The 27739-nt window shown below is 42.9% G+C and overlaps 1 protein-coding gene across 2 annotated transcripts in view; it reads left to right on the top strand.

The window, feature by feature from the left end:
• The window catches only part of TRANK1 (tetratricopeptide repeat and ankyrin repeat containing 1), a 281007-nt gene that overhangs the window by 221196 nt on the left and 32072 nt on the right, over positions 1–27739 (top strand). For both annotated transcript variants that reach the window (XM_075826966.1, XM_075826965.1), the window contains 2 exons: positions 2355–2511; positions 23993–24081. In XM_075826966.1, the coding sequence (XP_075683081.1) occupies positions 2355–2511; positions 23993–24081 (246 nt within the window). The remainder of the gene's footprint in view (positions 1–2354; positions 2512–23992; positions 24082–27739) is intronic.

The following is a 27739-nucleotide window of genomic DNA, read 5'->3' as shown; positions in this document are numbered from 1 at the left end:
TTTGTCTAGCTCGGAGAGCTCTAACATCTCTATTATTATGATTTTGATGCCTTCGAATAGTTTTTTCAGGCTGTTTATTGTTTGTTTGTTTGTTTGTTTGTTTGTTCGTTTTCTTTGTGCCTTTCAGTTGCTGAGACGTGCTTTTTTCAGAGGTCATGATTTTTGCTTTTGCAATTTTCACATTACACATGCGCTGAGATCCAGCCTCAAGTTGTTGTGTTGTCATTTCGTTATAACGATCACGCAGATTTAGAAGGGCAGCATTTCTTACCTACGGTTTGTTGTTGCCGTCTTGCTCTGCTATAATTGGCTTTCTTATGTTTAGCGTCAGCTTGTTCTTCTGCAGTTAGCTGCATTTTTTGGACATGGCATTGTTTATAGAAGTAAAGTAATGTTGTCTGCAGTACGTTTACCCCCCACAAACACACCATGTGACCTTTGTCATTCAGTTAACAAGGTTACATGAGATCCATGGACTAAATTAGTAGGAATAATGGTGGAATTATTTTTATTATCGCAGCAGCTCATTCACTGTGTGTATGTACTTGTATTACATTGCTATCTGTCTCTAGGTGATGTTGTCACGTCCATAGCAACCAATTATAGATCAGCTTTCCTTTGATTAAACTGCTCTGGTAAAATGAAAGCTGTGCTGTGATTGGTTGTTATGGGCAACAAACAGTTTTTCTGTTAGACAGTTTGGATAAATTTGCTCACTGAAACACATTTATTAACCCCTTCCCGACATATGACGTATCCGTACGCCAAAGTCGGGGAGTATGGAATGGGCTCCGTATGATGCAGGTATTGGCTGTATGTTACAGCCGACACTTCAGAGTAATGAGCGTGCTCGGGCGCGATCCCGCTCGTTTAACTCGTTAAATGCTGCTGTCAATAGCGACTGCGGCGTTTAAATCGTTAGAAAGAGGGGGGCGACCCCCTCTAACAGCTCATTGCGCCCCCCGCAATGCAATCGCGCGATGGTTGCTATGACTGCCTGAGGGCCTAATGAAGGACCCCAACTCCGCCATCTTTGTGCTCAATAGATGCCTGTCAGAATCACGATATACTGCAATACATTAGTATTGCAGTATATAGTGCAAGCGATCTAACTATCGCTGGTTGAAGTCCCCTGGGGGGACTAATAAAAAAAGTAAAAATGAGTAAAATAAAGTTTGTTTTTTTATGTAAAAAAAAAAATATGAAAAGTTAAAAAAACAAAAAACCTTTTTCCATTTTCCCCCTAGAGCATAGTAAAAAATAAATAAATAAACATAATTGGTATCACCGTGTCCGTAAAGGTCTGAACTATTACAATATATCATTATTTAACCCGCACGGTGTACGCCGTAAAAAAAAAATAGTAAACGCCAGAATCGCTCTTTTTTTTGGTCACCTCATCTCCCACAAAAAATGTAATAAAAAGTGATCAAAACGTCGCATGTACACCAAAATGGTATCACTAAAAACTACAGCTTATCCCGCAAAAAATAAGCCCTCATGCAACTTAATCAACGGAAAAATAGAAAAAAATGGCTCTCAGAATTTGGCGACACAAAAGAAATTTTATTTTTTACACTTAGGTTTTTACTTGTAAAAGTAGTAAAATATAGAAAAAAACGATACATATTTTGTATCGCCGTAATCGTATTGACCCATAGAATAAAGTTAACATGTTGTTTTAATTGCACAGTGAATTCCGTAAAAACGATGCGCAAAAAACAATGGAGGAATCAGTTTTTTTCATTCTCTACCCCACAAATAATTTTTTCCCGTTTCCTAGTACATTATATGGCTCAATAAATGGTGCTATTAAAAACTACAACTCGTCCCGCAAAAATCAAGTCCTCATAGGACTATATCGACGGAAAAATAAAAAAAGTTATGGCTTTTGGAAAGTGGGGAGGAAAAAACTAAAATGAAAATCTGAAAAAGGGCATAGGCGGGAAGGGGATAAGGGAACCTATCACCAGCATTTTCACCTGAGGAGTTAGTGCTGAAAATGCTGGTGACCGGTTTCCCTTAGAATAGTTCATACAGGGAGCTCAGAGGCCGCCTGAGAAGACCTGCCTCAGCAGTTACAGTTAGCCACTGGTTAGTTGAATTGGTTACACCATGTGACCGCTGCAGCCAATCAGAGGAGAAGTGAGTCTATGGCAACACAGCTTGCCTTTTATACGGTATATTCGTATGATACTTAGAATAAACTTACTAACCCCTAGAATGATTATTGTAGATAATAACATTTTTAACATTGTATTTTAATATTTTATCACAATCTCCCTTTTATATGGGTAATCGGAGACTGAAGTATTCTGATTTAACATATCTAACATTTCCTTGTTCTAATCTAGATGCTAAATGGAGAACTGAAACAACTATATACAGCTATAACTAGAGCCAGAGTAAACTTATGGATATTTGATGAAAACCATGATAAGCGAGCACCTGCATTTCAGTACTTTGTCAAAGGGAATTTTGTTCAGGTCGTGCGGACAGATGAAAACAAAGGTACATCAATTCAGATATTGTTTATTATGATTATCATTAAATAATTGACAGTCTTCGTTTTTAAGTATACGTAACTTAATCTTATATATATTTTTGACAGTTTGTTTGTAGCCTGATTTGTCATTGGTTTAAAATCAGGGAATAGGCTACGCCCCCTATTGATGACGTGGCAGCCCATAATTGGCTGCAACGTACATCATTCCTTTCTGAATTGCCTAACACAGCAGCACTGCGATGTTGGCCACAGCGGGTTTACACAGAGGCAGGACAGTTGTCCTGTCTCGTATAATTGAGGGACTAAAATGCATGGAGAAGCAATGAGTAAGTAAAAGAAGTTCATACGTACCGTTAAAAGCAAAAGAAGTTCATACGTACCGTTGTCTTGGTGACGCGTCCGTCTTGACATCCAGTCCGACCTCCCTGGATGACGCAGCAGTCCATGTGAACGCTGCAGCCTGTGATTGGCTGCAGCGGTCACATGGGATAAAACGTCATCCCGGAAGGCCGTACTGGAGGAAGAAGCAGGTAAGTTAACTTTTAATACTCTCTAATTATTATGCGGGTCGTGCTCCCATATAAAGTCCTATAGACATGTCCTATCTTTTGCAGAGCCTATCTACGGCACGGACACCTTCCTGTAAATATACAGGAAGGTGTCCATGGGCAATAGAAGTGAATGGGTCCGTAATTAAGGACGAATTCTACGGTCGTTTGCATGGGGCCTTACAACACATAGTTGGGTATTTAAATAGTGAGCTTTTACTCTATCTATACCGTAAGTCAACCTCCCGAGCAACGCCGGGGATAAAAGCTAGTTCATATTATTTGTTTTAAATGTTAATATTTACCTAAACCTAACATATAGCTAAACATCCAGATACTTATTTCTGATGTGACAATTAATTGTACAATACACACCAATAGGAGTAATTTCAAAGAATGATAATTTTTTTCTTGCCAGTATCCGTGCAACTTTTCGGTCAAATCCTTGACCTTCCCCAGGCGATATAAATTTATGCATGAACATATATTAAACTCCATGTATAACATATCATAATGTCAAAAATTATATAATATAATTACATTTTAAACACATCTATAATTGTACACTATAAAAGAAAAAAAGGAGGGAGGGGGTTGTCATCAAGAGATGGACACACATGCTGGTACACGTATGTGTGTCCTCGCCCCCCTCCCCCCAAGAAATCTCTGGCAGCTTTTTCTCCGTGCACCCTGGTGTTCAGTAGCTGCGGTCTCTGCTATCCCCACCCCAAGCTGGTGTTCCAGGCTATGTAAACCTTTTGAAAGGCAATTTTATTTTATTTTTTTCTTAATAATAATAAAAAGGTTAGTCAGTGTGTTTTGTGCAACTTTGTAAATATTTTTTATTAATAAATAGTTTTACTTTTTGAGATACAGATGCTCTGTGTTCTCTATACAGCGCAGCTGTATCTAGCGCTAAATCCTGCTCGCGTCGGGTCTGTGGGACTGACCGGTTCAGTGACAGCGGGTCCGGCGTGTCTCTGACAGGCAGGATCCACCTGTAAACTATCACATCTCTCTGACCAGCAGGAATCACCTTTAAACTATCACATCTAAAGCCTTATTCACACAAACGTGTTATACGTCCGTAATACGCGCGTGATTTTCACGCGCGTCGCACGGACCTATGTTAGTGAATGGGGCCGTTCAGACTGTCAGTGAATTTCACGCAGCGTATGTGTGCTGCGTAAAACTCACTACATGTCCTATACTTGCCCGTGTTTCGCGCAGCACGCACCCATTGAAGTCAATGGGTGCGTGAAAATCGCGCACGGCACACGGATGCACTTCCGGGTGATGCGCGTGGTTCGCGCTACAGCTGGTAAAGTAGAGATGGGAAACATAAAATCCCCTCCTCCTTTACTGTGTTGTCACATCAATAGGGAGTGTCATAATGATGCCGGCTGCGTGAAAATCACTCAACCACGCACCATGTACACGTCACACTGAACATTTGCGCGCGCAAAACGTACACGTTCGTGTGAATAAGGCCTAAGTTAGATGTGATAGTTTACAGGTGAACACGCAGGACCCGCTGTAACTTAACCCGTCAGTTTAGTGGGGCTGATGGATTCACGTAATAGCCCTAGATACAGCAGCTCTGTATAGAGAATAGAGAGCAGCTGTATCTCAAAAAGTAAAACTAACTTTTAATAAAAAGTATTTATAAAGTTGCACCAAACACACTGAGTGACCTGTTTATTAAATTTTTAAAAAAAATTGCCTTTCAAAGTGCACATAATAGTGATGGGAAATCTAGTTCATTTTGTGGATTAGTTCATTAAGATCTAGTTCACTCAAAAGATTAGTTCATTGTGTCTCTAGCTTGGAACGTGTAACATTTCACATCTATATATATATATATATATATATATAGATATATAGATATATAGATAGATAGATAGATCTATCTGTGTGTATATATATATACAGATATAGATCTACCTGTGTGTGTGTGTGTGTGTGTGTGTGTGTGTGTGTGTGTGTGTATATATATTTATATAATATAGATCTACATATATATATAATATAGATCTATATATATACATATATATTTATATAATATAGATCTATATATATATTTATATAATATAGATCTATATATATATATATATATATATATATATATATATATATATATATATTATAGATCTATATATATGTATATTATAGATCTATATATATATATATATATATATATATATATATATATATACAGTGAAGGAAATAAGTATTTGATCCCTTGCTGATTTTGTAAGTTTGCCCACTGTCAAAGACATGAACAGTCTAGAATTTTTAGGCTAGGTTGATTTTACCAGTGAGAGATAGATTATATAAAAAAAAAAAAAAAAAACAGAAAATCACATTGTCAAAATTATATATATTTATATGCATTGTGCACAGAGAAATAAGTATTTGATCCCTTTGGCAAACAAGACTTAATACTTGGTGGCAAAACCCTTGTTGGCAAGCACAGCAGTCAGACGTTTTTTGTAGTTGATGATGAGGTTTGCACACATGTTAGATGGAATTTTGGCCCACTCCTCTTTGCAGATGATCTGTAAATCATTAAGATTTCGAGGCTGTCGCTTGGCAACTCGGATCTTCAGCTCCCTCCATAAGTTTTTGATGGGATTAAGGTCTGGAGACTGGCTAGGCCACTCCATGACCTTAATGTGCTTCTTTTTGAGCCACTCCTTTGTTGCCTTGGCTGTATGTTTCGGGTCATTGTCATGCTGGAAGACCCAGCCACGAGACATTTTTAATGTCCTGGTGGAGGGAAGGAGGTTGTCACTCAGGATTTGACGGTACATGGCTCCATCCATTCTCCCATTGATACGGTGAAGTAGTCCTGTGCCCTTAGCAGAGAAACACCCCCAAAACATAATGTTTCCACCTCCATGCTTGACAGTGGGGACGGTGTTCTTTGGGTCATAGGCAGCATTTCTCTTCCTCCAAACACGGCGAGTTGAGTTAATGCCAAAGAGCTCAATTTTAGTCTCATCTGACCACAGCACCTTCTCCCAATCACTCTCAGAATCATCCAGATGTTCATTTGCAAACTTCAGACGGGCCTGTACATGTGCCTTCTTGAGCAGGGGGACCGTGCGGGCACTGCAGGATTTTAATCCATTATGGCGTAATGTGTTACCAATGGTTTTCTTGGTGACTGTGGTCCCAGCTGCCTTGAGATCATTAACAAGTTCCCCCCGTGTAGTTTTCGGCTGAGCTCTCACCTTCCTCAGGATCAAGGATACCCCACGAGGTGAGATTTTGCATGGCGCCCCAGATCGATGTCGATTGACAGTCATTTTGTATGGCTTCCATTTTCTTACTATTGCACCAACAGTTGTCTCCTTCTCACCCAGCGTCTTACTTATGGTTTTGTAGCCCATTCCAGCCTTGTGCAGGTCTATGATCTTGTCCCTGACATCCTTAGAAAGCTCTTTGGTCTTGCCCATGTTGTAGAGGTTAGAGTCAGACTGATTAATTGAGTCTGTGGACAGGAGTCTTTTATACAGGTGACCATGTAAGACAGCTGTCTTTAATGCAGGTACCAAGTTGATTTGGAGCGTGTAACTGGTCTGGAGGAGGCTGAACTCTTAATGGTTGGTAGGGGATCAAATACTTATTTCTCTGTGCACAATGCAAATAAATATATAAAATTTTGACAATGTGATTTTCTTTTTTTTTTAAATATAATCTATCTCTCACTGGTAAAATTAACCTAGCCTAAAAATTCTAGACTGTTCTTGACTTTGACAGTGGGCAAACTTACAAAATCATCAAGGGATCAAATACTTATTTCCTTCACTGTGTGTGTGTGTGTGTGTGTGTGTGTGTGTGTGTGTGTGTGTGTGTGTGTGTGTGTGTGTATATATATATATCTGCCTGTGGGGGTGTGTATGTATGTGTATATATATATATCTGACTGTGGGGGTGTGTATGTATGTGTATATATATATATATATATATATATATAATATATATTACAAGAAATTAAAGGCAGCACTTCTATAAAAAGTGGATAAAATATTCACCACATGCGCGACGTTTCAGCCCTAGGTCATGGGGCCTTTCTCAAGCAATATGTATATACTCCCACATAACAAACTTTAATTTGAACAATAACTAAAGTTTCATATTATGGTTCAAAAACAGGATGTATCCCACTTTGGATGTTGTTGGTCTGTTTCTTCTCTCTGTAACTACTTCTGCTGCTTTTGAAAATATTGTGTCCTGAGGAGGTTGATAAGGAATGTATCATGTGACTTGTGAACTAACTGAACTAGTGAACTAATATGCTAGGAGAATGAATCATGACAGTCTAGTTCATTAAAGAGGCTTTGTCACCACATTATAAATGCCCTATCTTCCACATAATGTGATCGTCGCTGTAATGTAGATAACAGCAGTTTTTATTTAGAAAAACGATCAATTTTGACCAAGTTATGACCTATTTTAAATTTATTCGAATGACTTTCTTAATAGACAACTGGGCGTGTTTTTACCTTTTGACCAAGTGGGTTTTGTAAAGAGAAGTGTATGACGCTGACCAATCAGCGTCATACATTCCTCTCCATTCATGTACTCCGCACATAGTGATCTTGCGAGATCACGACGTGCTGTCACTTACTCTCACATTAACTTTACTGAAGTGTCTTGAGAGTGAATAGACATTGCCTCCAGCCAGGACGCGATGTCTATTCACAATCCCGACACTTCGGTAACGTTTATGTGGGACTTAATGACAGCAAGCGTGATCTCGCGAGATCACGCTGTAAATGACAACACAGCGTGATCTCGATGTGCTGTGTGAGTAAGTGACAAACAAACGTTACTGAAGTGTCGGGATTGTGAATAGATATCGCGTCCTAACAAGATAGTGATTTTATCACAAAAACAGGCGAATTGCATGTACCTACACTCACTTAGGCCTCATGCACACTACCGTAGCCATGTGCACGGCCGTGATTTTCGGGTCGGCGGCGGAGTGTCACCCGCGAGCCGCCCGCAAATCGTGGGCCGTGCACATGGCAACGGCCATTATTTGCTATAAGCCTGGACACGGAGAACACGGCCGTAATAAGACATGCCCGTTCTTTCTGCGGTCCAGGCTACTGTGCCATGCACCGACCGTGGAAACCACGGTCGTGTGCATGGCCCCATAGGAATGAATGGGGCCAAAATTCTCCCATGGATTTTCAGGGGAATTGCGGCCGCGAAAGCACGTTCGTTCGTGGGGCCTTACTCTTGGGCTGTGTCTGGGCAGTTCAATTTCAGAGTTTAGTTTATTTTATAAGATTTGTATTGGTTTGGCTGTGTTGTGTTTTTCTGCTTTCCTTTTCCAGCATTAGGAGCTATAAAGCAAGTGGTGGTGTGACAGTTAGGACTGAGGAGCTGCTGTGCTGATTCTCTCACTGTCTGACACCTCCCACTTGCTTTAGTTCCTGATGAACTGATCTTTGCTAGGGATGTGAACTAAGTGAGTTAGTTCCCTTTGGAGATCAAGTAATTCTGAACTAATCGTTCGTAAACTACCCATCGTTCGTGAACTACCCATCACTAGCTCATTGCCTTTCAGTATCTGCGGTCCCTCCTAGGTGCACCCCCCTAAGCTGGTATTCTGTAGCTGCACTCTCTCCTATGTGAACCACCCAAGCTAGTGTTTAGTAGCCACTCTTTGTATATTTAATAAGTGTAAGTTTAATTAACTGATTGTTTGTCACATACAGTTTAACAGTTTGTGTTAGATGACTTTCATGACTACTTCATCTGGTTGTTTTTTTTTATCTGCAAGCTGTACAAAAAAAGGTTGTTTACACCAGGTCTATAGCTTTTGTATAATTTACAAAAATACTTCCAACAAAATATTTGCATGAAATGGTAGAAATGTGAAAATACATTTTCATTATTTGCCTTTTCATGTGGATACCCCAAAGTCCTGCCCCAGTCTAATATTTGCATTTGTTTGTAGTGTTCACATAAAATTACATAATTAGCAGTCAAATAAACCAATTTTAACCCCTTCCCTCTTTAGCCACTTTTGACCTTCCTGACAGAGCCTCATTTTTCAAATCTGACGTGTCACTTTATGTGGTAATAACGTTGAAATGCTTTCACCTATCCGGGCGATTCTGAGATTGTTTTCTCGTGACACATTGGACTTTAAGATAGTGGTAAAATTTGGTCGATACATTCAGTATTTAATTGTGAAAAACACGAAAATATAGTGAAAAATTGCAAAAATTAGCATTTTTCTCAATTTAAATGTATCTGCTTGTAAGACAGGCAGTTATACCACACAAAATTGTTGCTAATTAACATCCCCCATATGTCTACTTTAGATTGGCATCGTTTTTTTAACATCCTTTTATTTTTCTAGGACGTCACAAGGCTTAGAACTTTAGCAGCAATTTCTCACATTTTCAAGAAAATTTCAAAAGGCTATTTTTACAGAGGCCAGTTCAGTTGTGAAGTGGTTTTGAGGGCCTTATATATTAGAAACCCCCAAAAAGTCACCCCATTTTAAAACTTCACCCCTCAAAGTATTCAAAACAGCATTTAGAAAATGTCTTAACCCTTTACACATTTCACAGGAATTAAAGCAAAGTAGAGGTGAAATTTACAAATTTCATAATTTTTTGCAGAAATAAATTTTTAATACAATTTTTTTTATAACACAGAAGGTTTTACCAGAGAAATGCAACTCAATATTTGTTGCCCAGTTTCTGCAGTTTTAGGAAATATCCCACATGTGGCCGTAGCGTGCTACTGGACTGAAGCACCGGCCTCAGAAGCAAAGGAGCACCTAGTGGATTTTGGGGCCTTATTTTTGTTAGAATATATTTTAGGCACCATGTCAGGTTTGAAGGGCTCTTGCGGTGCCAAAACAGTGAAAATCCCCCAAAAGTGACCCCATCTGGGAAACTAGACACCTCAAGGAAATTATCTAGGGGTGTAGTGAGCATTTTGACCGCACAGGTTTTTTACAGAAATTATTGGAAGTAGGCCGTGAAAATTAAAATCAACATTTCTTCAAAGAAAATGTAGGTTTAGCGATTTTTTTTCTCATTTCCACAAGGACTAAAGGAGAAAAAGAATCGCAAAATTTGTAAAGCAATTTCTCCCGAGTAAAACACTACCCCACATGTGGTAATAAATGGATATTTGGACACACGGCAGGGCTTAGAAGGGAAAGAGCGCCGTTTGGCTTTTGGAGCTCAAATTTAGCAGGAATGGTTTGAGAGGCCATGTCACATTTACAAAGCCCCTGAAGGGACTAAACAGTGGAAACCCCCCACAAGTGACCCCATTGAGGAAACTACACCCATTGAGGAAATTATCTAGGGGTATAGTGAGCGTTTTGACCCCACAGGTTTTTTGCATATATTATTGGAAGAAGGCTGTGAAAATGATAATCTAAATTTTTTCAAAGAAAATGTAGGTTTAGCTAATTTATTCTCATTTCTGACTGAAGGAGAAAAAGCACCGTAAAATTTGTAAAGCAATTTCTCCCGAGTAAAACAATAACAAAACGGCTGTTTGGACACACGGCAGGGCTTAGAAGGGAAAGAGCGCCATTTGGCTTTTGGAGTCCACATTTAGCAGGAATGGTTTGCGGAGGCCATGTCACATTTACGAAGCCCCTGAGGGGACAAAACAGTGGAAACCCCCCACAAGTGACCCCATTTTGGAGACTACACCCATTGAGGAAATTATCTAGGGGTATAGTGAGCGATTTGACCCCACAGTTTTTTTGCAGAAAATATTGGAAGTAGGCCCTGAAAATAATAATCAACATTTTTTCCCCAAAAATCTAGGTTTAGCTAATTTTTTCTCATTTCCAGAAGGACTGAAGGAGAGAAAGCACCACAAAATTTGTAAAGCAATTTCTCCCGAGTAAAACAATACCCCACATGTGGTAATAAACGGCTGTTTGGACACACGGCAGGGCTTAGAAGGGAAAGAGCACTATTTGGCTTTTTGAGATCACATTTAGCAGGAATGGTTTGCGGAGGCCAGGTCACATTTGCAAAGCCCCTGAGGGGACAAAACAATGAAAACGCCCAAAAAGGGACTCCATTTAGGAAACTACACATCTTGAGGAATTCATCTAGGGGTGTAGTAAGCATTTTGACCCCACAGATGTTTCATAGAATTTATTAGAATTAGGCAGTGAAAATAAAAACAGTCCTTTTTCTTCAATAAGACGTAGCTTTAGCGCAAATTTTTTTCATTTTCTCAACAAATAAAGGAAAAAAAAGAACCCAAAATTTGTAAAGCAATTTCTCCCGAGTATGGCAATACCCCATATGTGGTCATAAACTGCTGTTTGGGCAAACGGCAGGGCTCAGAAGGAAAGGACCGCCATTTGGAGTGCAGATGTTGCTGGATTGGTTTCTGGGCGCCTGTGGGCACAAAACAGTGGAAACCCCCCAGAAGTGACCCCATTTTGGAAACGACACCCCTCAATGCATTTACCAAGGGGTGTAGTAAGCATTTTAACCCTGCAGGTGTTTTGTAGAAATTAGTGTTCACTCGATGTTGCAGAGTGAAAATGGGATTTTCTTCCATAGATATGCCAATATGTGGTGCCCGGCTTGTGCCACCATAACAAGACAGCCCTCTAATTATTATGCGGTGTTTCCCGGTTTTAGAAACACCCTTCATGTGGCCCTAATCTTTTGCCTGGACATATGACAGGGCTCAGGAGTGAAGAGTACCATGCGGAGTGGAGGCCTAATTTGGCGATTTACAAAGTATTGGTTCACAACTGCAGAGGCTCAGATGTGAAATAATAAAAAGAAACCCCTGAGAAGTGACCCCATTATGGAAACTGCACCCCTCAAGGCATTTATTAAGAGGTGTAGTGAGCATTTTCACCCCACAGGTCTTTTCCATAAATGAATGCACTGCGGATGGTGCAAATTAAAAATGTATATTTTTCCCTAGATATGCCATTCAGTGGCAAATATGTCATGCCAAGCTTATGACGCTGGAGACACACACCCCAAAAATTGTTAAAAGGGTTCTCCCGGGTATGACGATGCCATATATGTTGAAGGAAACTGCTGTTTGGGCACGCTGTAGGGTTCAGAGCCGAGGGAGCACCATTTGGCTTTTGGAGAGCGGATTTTGCTTGATACTAAATTTGTTTGAGTATTGCTGGTGTTTTATGATGTGGGGGTACATGTAAGCGGGGCGGAGTATATAAGGGGCATAGTCAGGTGGTATGAAAAAAAATAAATAATCCATAGATGTGTGTTACGCTGTGAAGCAATCCTTTCCGCACAGGCCAGTGTCGCACTGATAAATGGTGTAATTTCTTATCCCCCTTTTGATCCACACTCTGCACCTTTGCAGTTTGGGGAATTTTGCTGTGAAGTGTTGTCCTGGTATAATACGGGCACCGTCGCTTCCAGCGGATATGTTTGGGCCCTCCCTTTCCTGGTTCCCTAATTTTAGGTCCTTGATAAATCGCCTCTTCAAACTGAAGAAATGTTCCCCTCGGGCACAACTGCATATTTTTTTATTTCCTGACTTATTGGAGCCATAACTAATTTTATTTTTCATAGACGTAGTGGTATGAGGGCTGGTTTGTTGCGGGATGAGCTGTAGTTATTATTGGTACCATTTTGGGGTACATGTGACTTTTTGATCACCTTTTATCCTATTTTTTGGGATGCCAGGTAAACAAAAAAATGCAATTCTGGCACAGCTTTTTTCGTTTTTTTTATACAGCGTTCACCATGCGTTATAAATTACATGTTAACTTTATTCTGCAGGTCCGTACGATTCTGGCGATACCTAATTTATAGAATTTTTTTATGTTTTTTACAACTTTTTTCAGAATAAAATTACTTTTGTAAAAAGAATGTATTGTTTTTCTGTCGCCAAGTTGTGAGAACCATAACGTTTTAATTTTTTTGTCGACGGAGGTGTGTGAGGGCTTATTTTTTGCAGGACGAGCTATAGTTTTTATAGGTACCATTTTTGGATACGTGCGACTTTTTGATCACTTTTTATTCTAATATTTGTAGTGCAAAGTGACTAAAAAACAGAAACTCTGGTAACGTTTTTTACGTTTTTTTTTACGCTGTTCACCGCGTGCAATAAATAATACATTATTTTGATACCTCAGGTCGTTACGGTCGTGGCGATACCAAATACATATGGTTTATTATTATTTTTCAATAATAAAGGACTTGATAAGAGTAAAAGGGGGATTGTGTTTTATTTGATTACTTGAAACTTTTATTGTTTTCAAACTTTTATTTTTTGCACTTTTTTTTACTTTTTTTTACACTTTTCTTCAAGTCCCACTAGGGGACTTGAAGGTCCAACGGTCAGATTATTTTTTTTCTAATACATTGCACTACCTATGTAGTGCAATGTATTAGATCTGTCAGTCATTCACTGACAGCAAGCCGATTAGGCTTCGCCTCACGGGGGGGCCTAAATCGGCTTCCGTAATGGCAGAGCAGGAGACCATTGTGTCTCCTGTTGCCATAACAGCAGTTGCCAGTCCTGATTGCCTGTCAGGGCTTGCGATCTGCTAGTAACCGCTACGATGCAGCAATCGCTTTCGATTGCGGCATCGAAGGGGTTAATGGCAGGGATCGGAGCTAGCTCCGGTTCCTGCCGTTACAGGTGGATGTCAGCTGTACAGTACAGCTGACTTCCACCGCTGATGACGCCGGATCAGCTCCTGACCCGGCGCCATCTTGCTGGCAGCTACGGAAGCCGATCAGGCTCCGCCGCCGGGCGGATCTTGACCGGCTTCGGTGCTAGGCAGACCGGGAGGCCAGTATTAGGCCTCCGGTTGCCATTGCAGCCACCGGAACCCCGGCAATTTCATTGCTGGGGCTCCGATGAGCTGCAAATACCTTAAGTGCAGCGATCGCGTTTGAGCGCTGCACTTAAGGGGTTAATGGCGGGGATCGAAGCTAATTTCGGTCCCCGCCGTTACAGTCGGATGTCAGCTGTAAGATACAGCTGAGATCCGGTGATGATGGCACCGACTCAGTTTCTGAGCCGGTGCCAAACATTTGACGTACATGTACGGCATTTTGCGGGAAGTCAATGCTTTCCATGACGTACATGTACGGCAAATGTCGGGAAGGGGTTAAAGAGTCTGTCACCACATTATAAGTGCCCTATGTCCTATATAAGAAGATCGGCGCTATAATGTAGGTGACAGTAATGCTTTTTATTTAGAAAAACTATCTATTTTAAACCACTCTATGAGCGATTTTTAGCTTTATGCTAATGAGTCTCTTAATGCCCAAGTGGGCATGTTTTACTTTAGACCAAGTGGGCATTGTACAGAGGAGTGTATGACACTGACCAATCAGTGTCATACACTTCTCTCCATTCATTTACACTTCACTAGTGATATAATTATATCGCTATGTGCAGCTACATACACAAACACTAACATAACTGCACTGTCCGGATAATGAATATACATCACTACCAGCCAGGACGTGATGTGTATTCAGAATCCTGACACATCTGAATCTTTTCTGTGAGATTCCAGCAAGGCAAGCGTAATCTCGTTTGAAATGACAGGTTACATCGTAATCTCGCGAGATTACGCTTGCCTTGCTGTAAATCCCAGAGATGCTCCAGACATGTCAGGATTCTGAATAAACATTACGTCCAGGCTGGTAGTGATGTATAATCATGATCAGGACACTGCAGTAATGTTAGTGTTTGTGTATGTGGCTGCACATAGCAATATAACTATATCGCTAGTGCAGTGTAAATAAATGGAGAAGTGCATGATGCTCATTGGTCAGCGTTATACACTCCTGTGTACAACGCCCACTTGGTCTAAAGTAAAACACGCCCACTTGGGCATTAAGAAACTCATTAGCATCAAGCTAAAAATCGCTAATGAAGTGGTTTAAAAATGATAGTTTTTAGAAATAAAAAGCATTACTGTCACCTACATTACAGCGCACATCTCCTTATATAGGAGATAGGGCAGTTATAATGTGGTGACAGAGCCTCTTTAACTATAATGATCGGCTTCCCTATAATGATTTAGTGCACTTTCCAGGTCATTCCCTGGTACCCTCACTCACATTCCCCTCCTTTGAAGTCCACACCCTCAGACTCTTTCACCCTTAATCCCTCTGAGTGGCAGTTGTCTACCGCCTCCCCGGGCTCACCCCGCCAATTCCTGGATCATTTTGCTTCCTGGCTTCCACAATTTCTATCCTCTGAAACACCCACTCTCATGATGGGTGACTTCATGATCCCCATTGATAATCCAATCTCCCCATCTACCTCCCAGTTTCTATCTTTAACCTCGTCCCTAGGTCTGTCACAACTTACTAATTCTCCTACACATGAGGACGGGCATTCGCTTGACCTGGTCTTCTTCCGGCTTTGCTTAGTTTCTGACTTTATTAACTCTCCTCTCCCGCTCTCTGACCACAACCTTCTGTCCTTTACTATCAAATATTCTCTGCCTCCTCAGGTCATCCCTACATATCAGACATACAGAAATTTACATGCCATAAACACTCAGAAACTCATAGACAGTCTACAGCCCTCATTGTCCCCTATCTCTTCCCTGTCCTGTCCCAATCTGGCCGCCAAACATTACAATAACATTGTCAAAAATGCATTGGATGAAGCAGCCCCCCCCCCCCCTACACTCCGAACCACCCGACAAAGACAACGACAACCCTGGCACACGCCTCCATCCCGCTTTATTCAGCGGTGCTTGACATGTGCTGAACGTCTGTAGAGAAAATCGCATTTAGCAGCAGACTTCCTCCATTACAAATTTTATTCTCAAAACGTACAACTCTGCCCTTCTCCGAGCCAAACAAGTCTATTTCACTTCTCCAATCTCCACACTATGTAATAATCCAAAACGCCTTTTTGATACTTTTCACTCCCTCCTTAGTCCTAAAGTGCAGACACCGATCACAGATCTCAGTGCTGAAGACCTGGCCACTTATTTTAAAGTTAAAATTGACAACATCCGGGATGATATTATCTCGCAGTCCCCTAGTATCATCGATCCCCTTCCCTCCGCTCTCCCTCTTCTTCACTTTCAGCATTTGACCCAATAACAGAAGTCACTAAATTCCTCTCTTCTTCTCGTCCCACTACCTGCCCTAGTGATCCTATTCCCTCACACCTCGTCCAGTCCCTCTCACCAGCTGTCACTAGTTACCTGACTAAAATATTTAACCTCTCTCTTACTTCTAGTATCTTTGCCACCTCTTTTAAACATGCCATTATAAACATATTACTGAAAAAAACAACTCTTGACCCATCCAGCGCTGCTAACTACCGACCAGTTTCTAATCTGTCCTTCATCTCCAAAATCCTGGAACGCTTGGTCTACTCTCGACTTATCCGCTATCTCCCTGCGAACTCCATTCTTGACCCGTTATAATCTGGTTTCCGCACTCTACACTCCACAGAGACTGCGCTTACTAAAGTCTCAAATGATCTCTTGGTGGCTAAATCTTTCAGCAAATACTCTCTCCTGATTCTTCTGGATCTCTCTGCAGCCTTTGACACTGTAGACCACAAACTGCTTCTTCACATGCTCCACTCTATTGGCCTTAAAGACACTGCTCTCTCTTGGTTTTGCTCCTATCTCTCTGGAGGCTCGTTCAGTGTGTCAGTTGCTGGTTCTAATTCTTCTCCTCTTCCCCTTGCTATCGGGGTTCCTCAGGGATCAGTCCTAGGTCCGGTCTTCTTTTCTCTCTACACATCGCCTATTGGACAAACCATCAGCAGATTTGGCATCCAGTACCATCTCTACTCTGATGGCACCCAATTACATGCCACTTCCCATGACATCACCCCTGCTCTAATACAGAACAACAGTGATTGTCTGTCCGCTGTCTCTAACATTATGTCCTCTCTCTATCTGAAACTGAATCTTTCTAAAACTGAGCTCCTTGTGTTCCCACCGTCTACTAACCTACCTAAACCTGATGTCTCCATCTAAAAGTGTGGTACTACCATAAGTCCTAGGCAGCACGCCCGCTGTCTCGGGGTTAGTTTTCACTCCAATCTTACCTTTACTCCTCACATTCAATCACTCACGCTCCTGTCATTTTCACCTCAAAAACATCTCCAGAATCCGCCCATTTCTTACTGAGGAAACAGCCAAAACTCATTGTTGCTCTGATTCACTCTCGTCTTGACTACTGTTACTTATTATTAGTCGGTCTTCCCCTCACTAAACTCTCCCCTCTCCAATCTTTTGTTAATGCAGCAGCCAGGCTCATCTTTCTGACCAACTGCTACATCAACGCCGTTCCCCTGTGCCAGTCACTGCACTGGTTGCCCACCCCTTCAGAATTAAATTTAAACTTATTACTCTTCCCCACAAAGCTCTCCACACTTCTGCCCCTCCATACATCTCCTCCCTCATCTCTGTCTACCAGACTACTCGCGCTCTACTTTCTGCCAACGACCTTAGATTAAAATCCTCCATAATCCGAACCTCCCACTCCTTTTTCTCGTGCTGCACCAGTCCTCTGGAATGCACTACCACAAACAATCAGATCAATTCCCAATGTCCACAGTTTTAACCCCTTCCCGACATTTCTCGTAAGTATACGTCATGGAAAGCCAGTTCTTCCTGCAAAATGTCGTATACTTACGACAAATGTTTGGCACCGGCTCAGAAGCTGAGCCGGTGCCATTATCGCCGGATCTCAGCTGTATCTTACAGCTTACATTCGGCTGTAATGGTAGGGGACCGAAATTAGCTTAGATCCCCGCCATTAACCCCTTCAATGCAGCGTTCAAACGTGATCGCTACATTTAAGCTGTTTGCAGCTCATCGGAACCCCAGCAATGAAATTCCCGGGGTTCCGGTGGTTGCAATGGCAACCGGAGGCCTAATACTGGCCTCCCGGTCTGCCTAGCACGGAAGCCGGTCAAGATCCACCCGGCGGCGGAGCCTGATCGGCTTCCGTAGCTGCCGACAAGATGGCGTTGGCTCAGGAGCTGATCCGACGTCATCAGCGGTGGATGTCAGCTGTATGTTACAGCTGACATCCACCTGTAACGGCAGGAACCGGAGCTAGCTCCGATCCCTGCCATTAACTCCTTCAATGCAGCAATCGAAAGCGATTGCTGCATCGTAGCGGTTACTAGCAGATCGCCAGCCCTGACAGGCAATCGGGACTGGCGACTGCTGCTATGGCAACAGGAAACACAATGGCCTCCTGCTCTGCCATTACGGAAGCCAATTAGGCCCGGTCGGGTGGCGAAGCCTAATCGGCTTGCTGTCAGTGAATAACTGACAGATCTAATACATTGCACTACGTAGGTAGTGCAATATATTAGAAAAAAAACATCAGACAGTTAGAACTTCAAGTCCCCTAGTGGAACTTGAAAAAAAGTGTAGAAAAAAAATTAAAGTTTGAAAACAATAAAAGTTTTAAGTAATAAAATAAAACACAATCGCTCTTTTTCCCTTATCAAGTCCTTTATTATTGAAAAAAAATTATAAACCATACGTATTTGGTATTGCCGCGACCGTAACGACCTGAGGTTTTAAAATATTTTATTATTTGTTGCACGCGGTGAACAACGTAAAAAAAAAACGTAAAAAACTATACCAGAGTTTGTTTTTTGGTCACTTTGCTCTACAAATATTGGAATAAAAAGTGATCAAAAAGTCGCACGTATCCAAAATAAAACTATAGCTTGTCTCGCAAAAAACAAGCCCTCATACAACTCCACTTGGCGACAGAAAAAATACATTCTTTTTACAAAAGTAATTTTATTGTGCAAAAAGTTGTAAAATATAAAAAAGTTCTATAAATTGGGTATCGCCGGAATCGTACTGACCCGCAGAATAACGTGAACATGTAGTTTATAACGCATAGTGAACGCTGTATAAAAAAACTATGGCAGAATTGCGTTTTTTTGTTTACCTGGCCTCCCAAAAAATAGGATAAAAGGTGATCAAAAAGTCGCATGTACCCCAAAATGGTACCAATAATCGCTACAGCTTGTCCCGCAAATAAAAGCCCTCATACCACTACGTCTTTGAAAAAATAAAATTAGTTAAGGCTTCAATAAGTCAGAAAATAAAAAATATGCAGATGTGCCGGCCCGAGGGGAACATTTCTTCTGTTTCAAGAGGCGATTTATCAAGAACCTAAAATTAGGGAACCAGGAAGGGGGGGAGGGCCCAAACATCTGCTGAAAGCAAGGGTGCCCGTATTATACCAGGACAATACTTTCCCAGCAAAATTCCCCAAACTGCAAAGGTGCGGAGTGTGGACCAAAAGGGGCATAAGAAAGGACGCCATATATCAGTGCGACATCGGCCTGTGCAGAAAGGATTGCCTCACAGCGTAACACACATCTATGGATTATTTTATTGTTTTTTTACCCCATTATTATGCCACCTGACTATGCCCCTGATTCCCTCTGCCCAGCTTACATTATAAATGGAAACACCAGCAGTAATCAAACAAATCTACTACCAAGCAAAATCCGCTCTCCAAAAGGCAAATGGCGCTCCCTCCGCTCTGAACCCTACAATGTGCCCAAACAGCAGTTTCCTTCCACATATATGGCATCGTCATACCCGGAAGAACCCTTTTAACAATTTTTGGGGTGTGTGTCTCCAGTGGCATAATCTGAGTATGACATATTTGCCACTGAAATGGCATATCTAGGGAAAAATATAAATTTTTTATATGCACCATCCGCAGTGCAATCATTTATGGAAAAGACCTGTGGGGTGAAAATGCTCACTACACCCCTTAATAAATGCCTTGAGAGGTGTAGTTTCCAAATGGGGTCACTTCTCGGGTTTCTTTTTATTATTTCACATCTGAGCCTCTGCAATTGTCAACCAATAATTTGTAAATGGCCAAATTAGGCCTCAATTTTACATGGTACACTTTCACTCCTGAGCCTGGTCGAATGTCCAGGCAAAAGATTAGTGCCCCATGTAAGGTGTTTCTAAAACCGGGAAACACTGCATAAAAATAGAGAGCTGTCTTGTTATGGTGGCAGAAGCTGGGCATATTGGCATATCTATGGAAAAAATCCCATTTTCACTCTGCAACATCGAGTGCACACTAATTTCTACAAAACATCTGCAAGGTTAAAATACTTACTACACCAATAGGTAAATGCATTAAGGGGTGTCGTTTCCAAAAATGGCTCACTTCTGGGGGGTTTCCACTGTTTTGGGCCCACAGGCGCCCAGAAACCAATCCAGCAACATCTGCACTCCAAATGGCGCTCCTTCCCTTCTGAGGCCTGCCGTGTGCCCAAACAGAAGTTTATGACCACATATGGGGTATTGCCGTACTCGGGAGAAATTGCTTTACAAATGTTGGGTTCTTTTTTTCCTTTATTTGCTGAGAAAATGAAACATTTTGCGCTAAAGCTACGTCTTATTGAAGAAAAAGGATTGTTTTTATTTTCACTGCCCAATTCTAATAAATTCTATGAAACATCTGTGGGGTCAAAATGCTTACTACACCGCTAAATGAATTCCTTCTGAGGTGTAGTTTCCTAAATGGAGTCACTTTTTGGGCGTTTTCATTGTTTTGTCCCCTCAGGGGCTCTGCAAATGCGACCTGGCCTCCGCAAACCGTTCCTGCTAAATGTGATCTCCAAATGGCGCTCTTTCCCTTCTAAGCCCTGCCGTGTGTCCAAACTATACCCCTAGATAATTTCCTCAATGGGTGTAGTTTCCAAAATGGGGTCACTTGTGGGGGGTTTCCATTGTTTTGTCCCCTCAGGGGCTTTGTAAATGTGATATGGCCTCCGCAAACCATTCCTGCTAAATTTGAGCTCCAAATGCCAAATAGCACTCTTTCCCTTCTAAGCCCTGCCGTGTGTCCAAACAGCCGTTTATTACCACATGTGGGGTATTGTTTTACTCGGGAAAAATTGCTTTACAAATTTTGCAGTACTTTTTCTCTTTCAGTCCTTGTGGAAATGAGAAAAAATTAGCTAAACCTACATTTTCTTTGAAAAAATTTAGATTGTCATTTTCAGAGCCTACTTCCAATAATTTCTGTAAAAAAGCTGTGGGGTCAAAATGCTCACTATACCCCTAGATAATTTCCTTGAGGTGTGTAGTTTCCCAAATGGAGTCACTTTTGGGGGATTTTCACGGTTTTGGCACCGCAAGAGCCCTTCAAACCTGACATGGTGCCTAAAATATATTCTAATAAAAATAAGGCCCCAAAATCCTCTAGGTGATCCTTTGCTTCTGAGGCCGGTGCTTCAGTCCAGTAGCACGCTACGGCCACATGTGGGATATTTCCAAAAACTGCAGAACCTGGGCAATGAATATTGAGTTTCTCTGGTAAAACCTTCCTTTATAAAAAAAATTGTATTAAAAATTTATTTCTGCAAAAAAATATGAAATTTGTACATTTCACCCCTACTTTGCTTTAAATCCTGTGAAATGTCTAAAGATTTAAGACATTTTCTAAATGCTGTTTTGAATACTTTGAGGGGTGAAGTTTTAAAATGGGGTGACTTTTTGGGGGTTTCTAATATATAAGGACCTCAAAGCCACTTCACAACTGAACTGGCCCCTGTAAAAATATCCTTTTGAAATTTTCTTGAAAATGTGAGAAATTGCTGCTAAAGTTCTAAGCCTTGTAACGTCCTAGAAAAATAAAAGGATCTTTAAATAACGATGCCAATCTAAAGTAGACATATGGGGGATGTTAATTAGCAACAATTTTGTGTGGTATAACTGCCTGTCTTACAAGCAGATACATTTAAATTGAGAAAAATGCACATTTTTGCAATTTTTCGCAAATTTTTTGTGTTTTTCACAATTAAATACTGAACATATCGAGCAAATTTTGCCAGTAACAAAGTCCAATGTGTCACGAGAAAACAATCTCAGAATCGCTTGGATAGGTGAAAGCATTCCGGAGTTATTACCACATAAAGTGAAACATGTCAGATTTGAAAAATGAGGCTCTGTCAGGAAGGTCAAAAGTGGCCAAAGAGGGAAGGGGTTAAACATGCTCTGAAAACACATGTTTTTAGACAGACCTATAACCTTCTCTAGTCTGACTCCTTTCCTTGGCCCCATTAGAATAAGTTTCCCTCACACTCCTTGCACCCGAATGCACTTCATGTCAGTCATACACAGACACTGGCTGGTGACCGGCTCATGCATGTTTATGTGTACCTCCTCATGTGTATAAAAGATGGCTGCACCATTGTACTTAACAAACACTTTTACACTTTGTGTCTCCCTTATTTCCTCATAGATTGTAAGCTCTTGCGAGCAGGGTCCTCACTCCTCTTGTTTGAATTGTAAATTAGCTTTGTCACTATGTAATGTCTGATATTTCCTGTTTATGTTCCTTCTAAATTGTAAAGTGCTGCGTAATATGTTGGCGCTATATAAATAAAGATTATTATTATTAATATTAAGTACTGTTAATTTAACTTTACTCTGGACCAGTTAATTAAAAGGAATACCCTGATGTTCGATTTTTTTATTCTACCATAATACAAGAATAATCTGTTGTCATTGGTAGATATATACATTGCTATACGATTTTAAACACCAGGTGGCGCAAATGTCATAACTTCACTGTATCTAAATGGCAAATGTTCATTTTTATGATCTATTCAATGAATATTATATTGAATAGAACAAAACAGCTTTAACATTTACGTCCGCTTTACCATGCTGACTGCGTTATCTAAGTGGTTAGACAAAGGGACTCCCTCTTTCACCCCATCGTGCCCACCCCGCGACACGATAGCAGGGTGCCGATGGGTTGCTATGGCAGCCAGGTGCCCAAGAATGGCCTCTAGGACTACCGTCTTAACATACCCATTAGGCCATGCCAGAGTATGTCTGACAGGCATATAATACATTTCAATACAGAAATATTTCATTGCATTATATCAGAGATAAAACAATCACATAATCTAGTCCCCTAGTGAGACAGACATTTAAAAAAAAAATTGTGACTGGGGGATGCGATAAATCAAAAAAGAGCCTTTACGCACCTGACAGATCCCCAGCGTTTCAGCGGAGCAGTGACCTGACTGCAGTGAGGATGTGCCTGTATTCTTACATGATCACTGCAACCAATCACTGGCCTCTGTGTATACAGCACGGGACCGCTGAGGCCAGTAATTGGCTGCTAAGATAACTTAGGTATATGAGCACCTCATCGTGGTAGCCTTGTCAATAAACCGCAGCGGGGCGGACCGCATTGACTACGCTGAAACACCGGGGTAACTGTTGGGTGAGTAACGACTCCTTTTTGTTTTATTGCATCCCCTTCCTGGCCACATTTTTTAACAACTCTGAAAACCCCTTTAATCGTACTGGTCCACAGAATGAAGCTAACATGTCATTTATATTTGAACAGTGGATGCAGTAAAAACAATGCGGAATTGCTGTTTTTTCACCCCATAAAAAAAATCTGCGGGTGAATAGCGGCCCCATTTATTTCAATGGGCCCATGCATACGACCGTGGTTTCCACGGTCCGTGCATGGCCCAGGAGCCTGGACCGCAAAAAGAACGGACATGTCTTATTACAGCCGTGTTTTGCGGTCCAGGCTCATAAAAATTAATGTGCGGCCATGTGCGCGGCCCGTTGGTGACTTCACAGCCGTCTGACCCGAAAATCACGGCCGTGCACATGGCTATGGTGTGCTTGAGGCCTAAGTATGCACCCCAAAATGTCATTAAAAAGAAAAAGCTCGTCCTGCAAAAGTACTCCTCCATTATCATGAAACCTATTTAAATGAAAAAGTATTAATTTGGAATGGGAGAAGAGTAGTGCATAACGGTCATAAGAAAATTGCTCAGACTCCGCAATGTATCCTGCATTTCCTGTGAAAATATACAATAATAACTAGCCACATACTCTTATTTTGGTAGTAAAAATATGATCTTTTTTTTTTTTTTCATCCAGATCTTGATGATAACATGTTTGTGAAAACATCAACTAGAGAGGAATGGATCTCTCAAGGAGATTATTATGCAAGCCATCTGTGCTGGAAGGTAGATATTATTATTTTATTTTTTTAAAGAAGCAGTCTACTGGTGATCATTTTGTTGCTAATAACAGAAAGTAGAAATGTGTGGCTCCATATAAATCTTACAAAATATTTAATCAGTTCTGTATAATTCAATATTAAAACAGAGGTAATCCTATGGTTGTAAAGATGTGACCTTCCTTACTTTCTCTGTAAATTCAACATAATCCGAGATGTTAAACAAACATGTAAAGAAAAAATTTATACCCCTGACAAATGCCATCATACAACACCGCAATCAAAAAACCTATAGTTTATTTTACTTCGGAGTTTATTGGCGATGTATATAATCTATCGGAGAAATTAATCAGCAATCTTTCGGCAACAGACTTCCATGTTAAAAAAAAAAAAATAGTATGCGTTTAACATATACATTTTTTTACTGGATAGCTGTGACTGATGCCTCCGACAGATGCCAATTAGTCACCCATAGATTTCCATGTTAAAAAAACATGTTTTTAGCATACTAAGGATTGGGAGGCACCCATACTTATGAGGCAGAAAGCTTTTCTTACTGAATTCGGTGGAATCTAGCAACTTGTGTATGGCCAGATTTAGGACTTGTTTATCCCGTTAGTGACCGTCAATACGCTTTTTCACAGTGGTCACTAACTGCTTTTATTCTGATGCATATGACATGTTCCGGCGCTGCATCAGAATAAATTTGCGCCGCCGAGAGCAGTAAAAGCTACCGGAGGTAGCTGAGGGCAGGGAGCAGACCTGCTCAAGCGAGCGGGATCGAAGTCAACATCGATCCCGCCCGTTTAACACCTCAGATGTGGCGGTCAATAGCTGCATCTGAGTGATTTTAGAGGGAGGGGTCTCATCGCTCACCCCACTGGCACACCGTGAACGCGGGGTGCCGATGGTTTCTATGGCAACCGGCGGCCTAACAAAGGCCCTCAGGTCTGCCTCTAGTGAATGCCTGTTAGGCCATGCCCGAGGCATGGCCTACCAGATGCCTGTCAGTTTTACACTGACAGGCAATAATGCACTGCAATACAGAAGTATTGCAGTGTACAGGGCCGTTCGTGCAAAATTATCTTTCAGCGCCCCACCCCATCATAAAAAAAAATGGCCCATAAAAAAGTATAATGCACTTTATCGTGCTCCTACACAGTATATTGACCCACACACAGTATAGTGCCGCCATGTAGTATAATGCCCCCATTGCTTCCCCATAAAGAATAATAATAGAATATATAACCCCTTCAAGGACACCGTATTTTGTCCTCTAATCGTGCCCAAACATTATTACGCCCCCTAAGTGCTACACACAGTATATTGACCCCTGTAGTGCCCCTGCACCGTATAATATCCTCTTAGTGGCCCCCCCACACAGTATAATGCCCCCCTCCCCTGGGTGCCACACACAGCCCCCTTGTAGATAGTGCGCCCCTGTAGATTGTGCCATACGCCCTCCCTGTAGATTGTGCCATACGCCCTCCCTGTAGATTGTGCCATACGCCCTCCCTGTAGATTGTGCCATAATCCCCCACCTCCCCCTTGTACAGTGAAATAAAGCCCCCCACATCCCCCTTGTAGACCGTGCCATACAGCCCCCGCCTCCTCCTTGTAGACCGTGCCATACAGCCCCCCACCTCCTCCTTGTAGACAGTGCCATAATCCCCCACCTCGCCCTTGTACACAGTGCCCCCCACCTCGCACTTGTAAACAGTGCGCCCCACCTACCTGTAGATTGTGCCATATGGCCTCCCTGTAGATTGTGCCATACGGCCTCCCTGTAGATTGTGCCATACGGCCTCCCTGTAGATTGTGCCATACGGCCTCCCTGTAGACTGTGCCACACGGCCTCCCTGTAGACTGTGCCACACGGCCTCCCTGTAGACTGTGCCACACGGCCTCCCTGTAGATTGTGCCATACGGCCTCCCTGTAGATTGTGCCATACGGCCTCCCTGTAGACTGTGCCACACGGCCTCCCTGTAGACTGTGCCACACGGCCTCCCTGTAGACTGTGCCACACGGCCTCCCTGTAGACTGTGCCACACGGCCTCCCTGTAGACTGTGCCACACGGCCTCCCTGTAGATTGTGCCATACGCCCTCCCTGTAGATTGTGCCATAATCCCCCACCTCCCCCTTGTACAGTGAAATAAAGCCCCCCACATCCCCCTTGTAGACCGTGCCATACAGCCCCCGCCTCCTCCTTGTAGACCGTGCCATACAGCCCCCCACCTCCTCCTTGTAGACAGTGCCATAATCCCCCACCTCGCCCTTGTACACAGTGCCCCCCACCTCGCACTTGTAAACAGTGCGCCCCACCTACCTGTAGATTGTGCCATACGGCCTCCCTGTAGATTGTGCCATACGGCCTCCCTGTAGATTGTGCCATACGGCCTCCCTGTAGATTGTGCCATACGGCCTCCCTGTAGACTGTGCCACACGGCCTCCCTGTAGACTGTGCCACACGGCCTCCCTGTAGACTGTGCCACACGGCCTCCCTGTAGACTGTGCCACACGGCCTCCCTGTAGACTGTGCCACACGGCCTCCCTGTAGACTGTGCCACACGGCCTCCATGTAGACTGTGCCACACGGCCTCCCTGTAGACTGTGCCACACGGCCTCCCTGTAGACTGTGCCACACGGCCTCCCTGTAGACTGTGCCACACGGCCTCCCTGTAGACTGTGCCACACGGCCTCCCTGTAGACTGTGCCACACGGCCTCCCTGTAGACTGTGCCACACGGCCTCCCTGTAGACTGTGCCACACGGCCTCCCTGTAGACTGTGCCACACGGCCTCCCTGTAGACTGTGCCACACGGCCTCCCTGTAGACTGTGCCACACGGCCTCCCTGTAGACTGTGCCACACGGCCTCCCTGTAGACTGTGCCACACGGCCTCCCTGTAGACTGTGCCACACGGCCTCCCTGTAGACTGTGCCACACGGCCTCCCTGTAGACTGTGCCACACGGCCTCCCTGTAGACTGTGCCACACGGCCTCCCTGTAGACTGTGCCACACGGCCTCCCTGTAGACTGTGCCACACGGCCTCCCTGTAGACTGTGCCACACGGCCTCCCTGTAGACTGTGCCACACGGCCTCCCTGTAGACTGTGCCACACGGCCTCCCTGTAGACTGTGCCACACGGCCTCCCTGTAGACTGTGCCACACGGCCTCCCTGCAGACTGTGCCACACGGCCTCCCTGCAGACTGTGCCACACGGCCTCCCTGCAGACTGTGCCACACGGCCTCCCTGCAGACTGTGCCACACGGCCTCCCTGCAGACTGTGCCACACGGCCTCCCTGCAGACTGTGCCACACGGCCTCCCTGCAGACTGTGCCACACGGCCTCCCTGCAGACTGTGCCACACGGCCTCCCTGCAGACTGTGCCACACGGCCTCCCTGCAGACTGTGCCACACGGCCTCCCTGCAGACTGTGCCACACGGCCTCCCTGTAGACTGTGCCACACGGCCTCCCTGTAGACTGTGCCACACGGCCTCCCTGTAGACTGTGCCACACGGCCTCCCTGTAGACTGTGCCACACGGCCTCCCTGTAGACTGTGCCACACGGCCTCCCTGTAGACTGTGCCACACGGCCTCCCTGTAGACTGTGCCACACGGCCTCCCTGTAGACTGTGCCACACGGCCTCCCTGTAGACTGTG

This window comes from Rhinoderma darwinii, chromosome 5 (assembly GCF_050947455.1).
Source record: "Rhinoderma darwinii isolate aRhiDar2 chromosome 5, aRhiDar2.hap1, whole genome shotgun sequence".
Classification (NCBI taxonomy): domain Eukaryota; kingdom Metazoa; phylum Chordata; class Amphibia; order Anura; family Rhinodermatidae; genus Rhinoderma; species Rhinoderma darwinii.
Note: the sequence above shows the minus strand (reverse complement) of the source record. Positions and strands in the feature narration are given on the sequence as shown.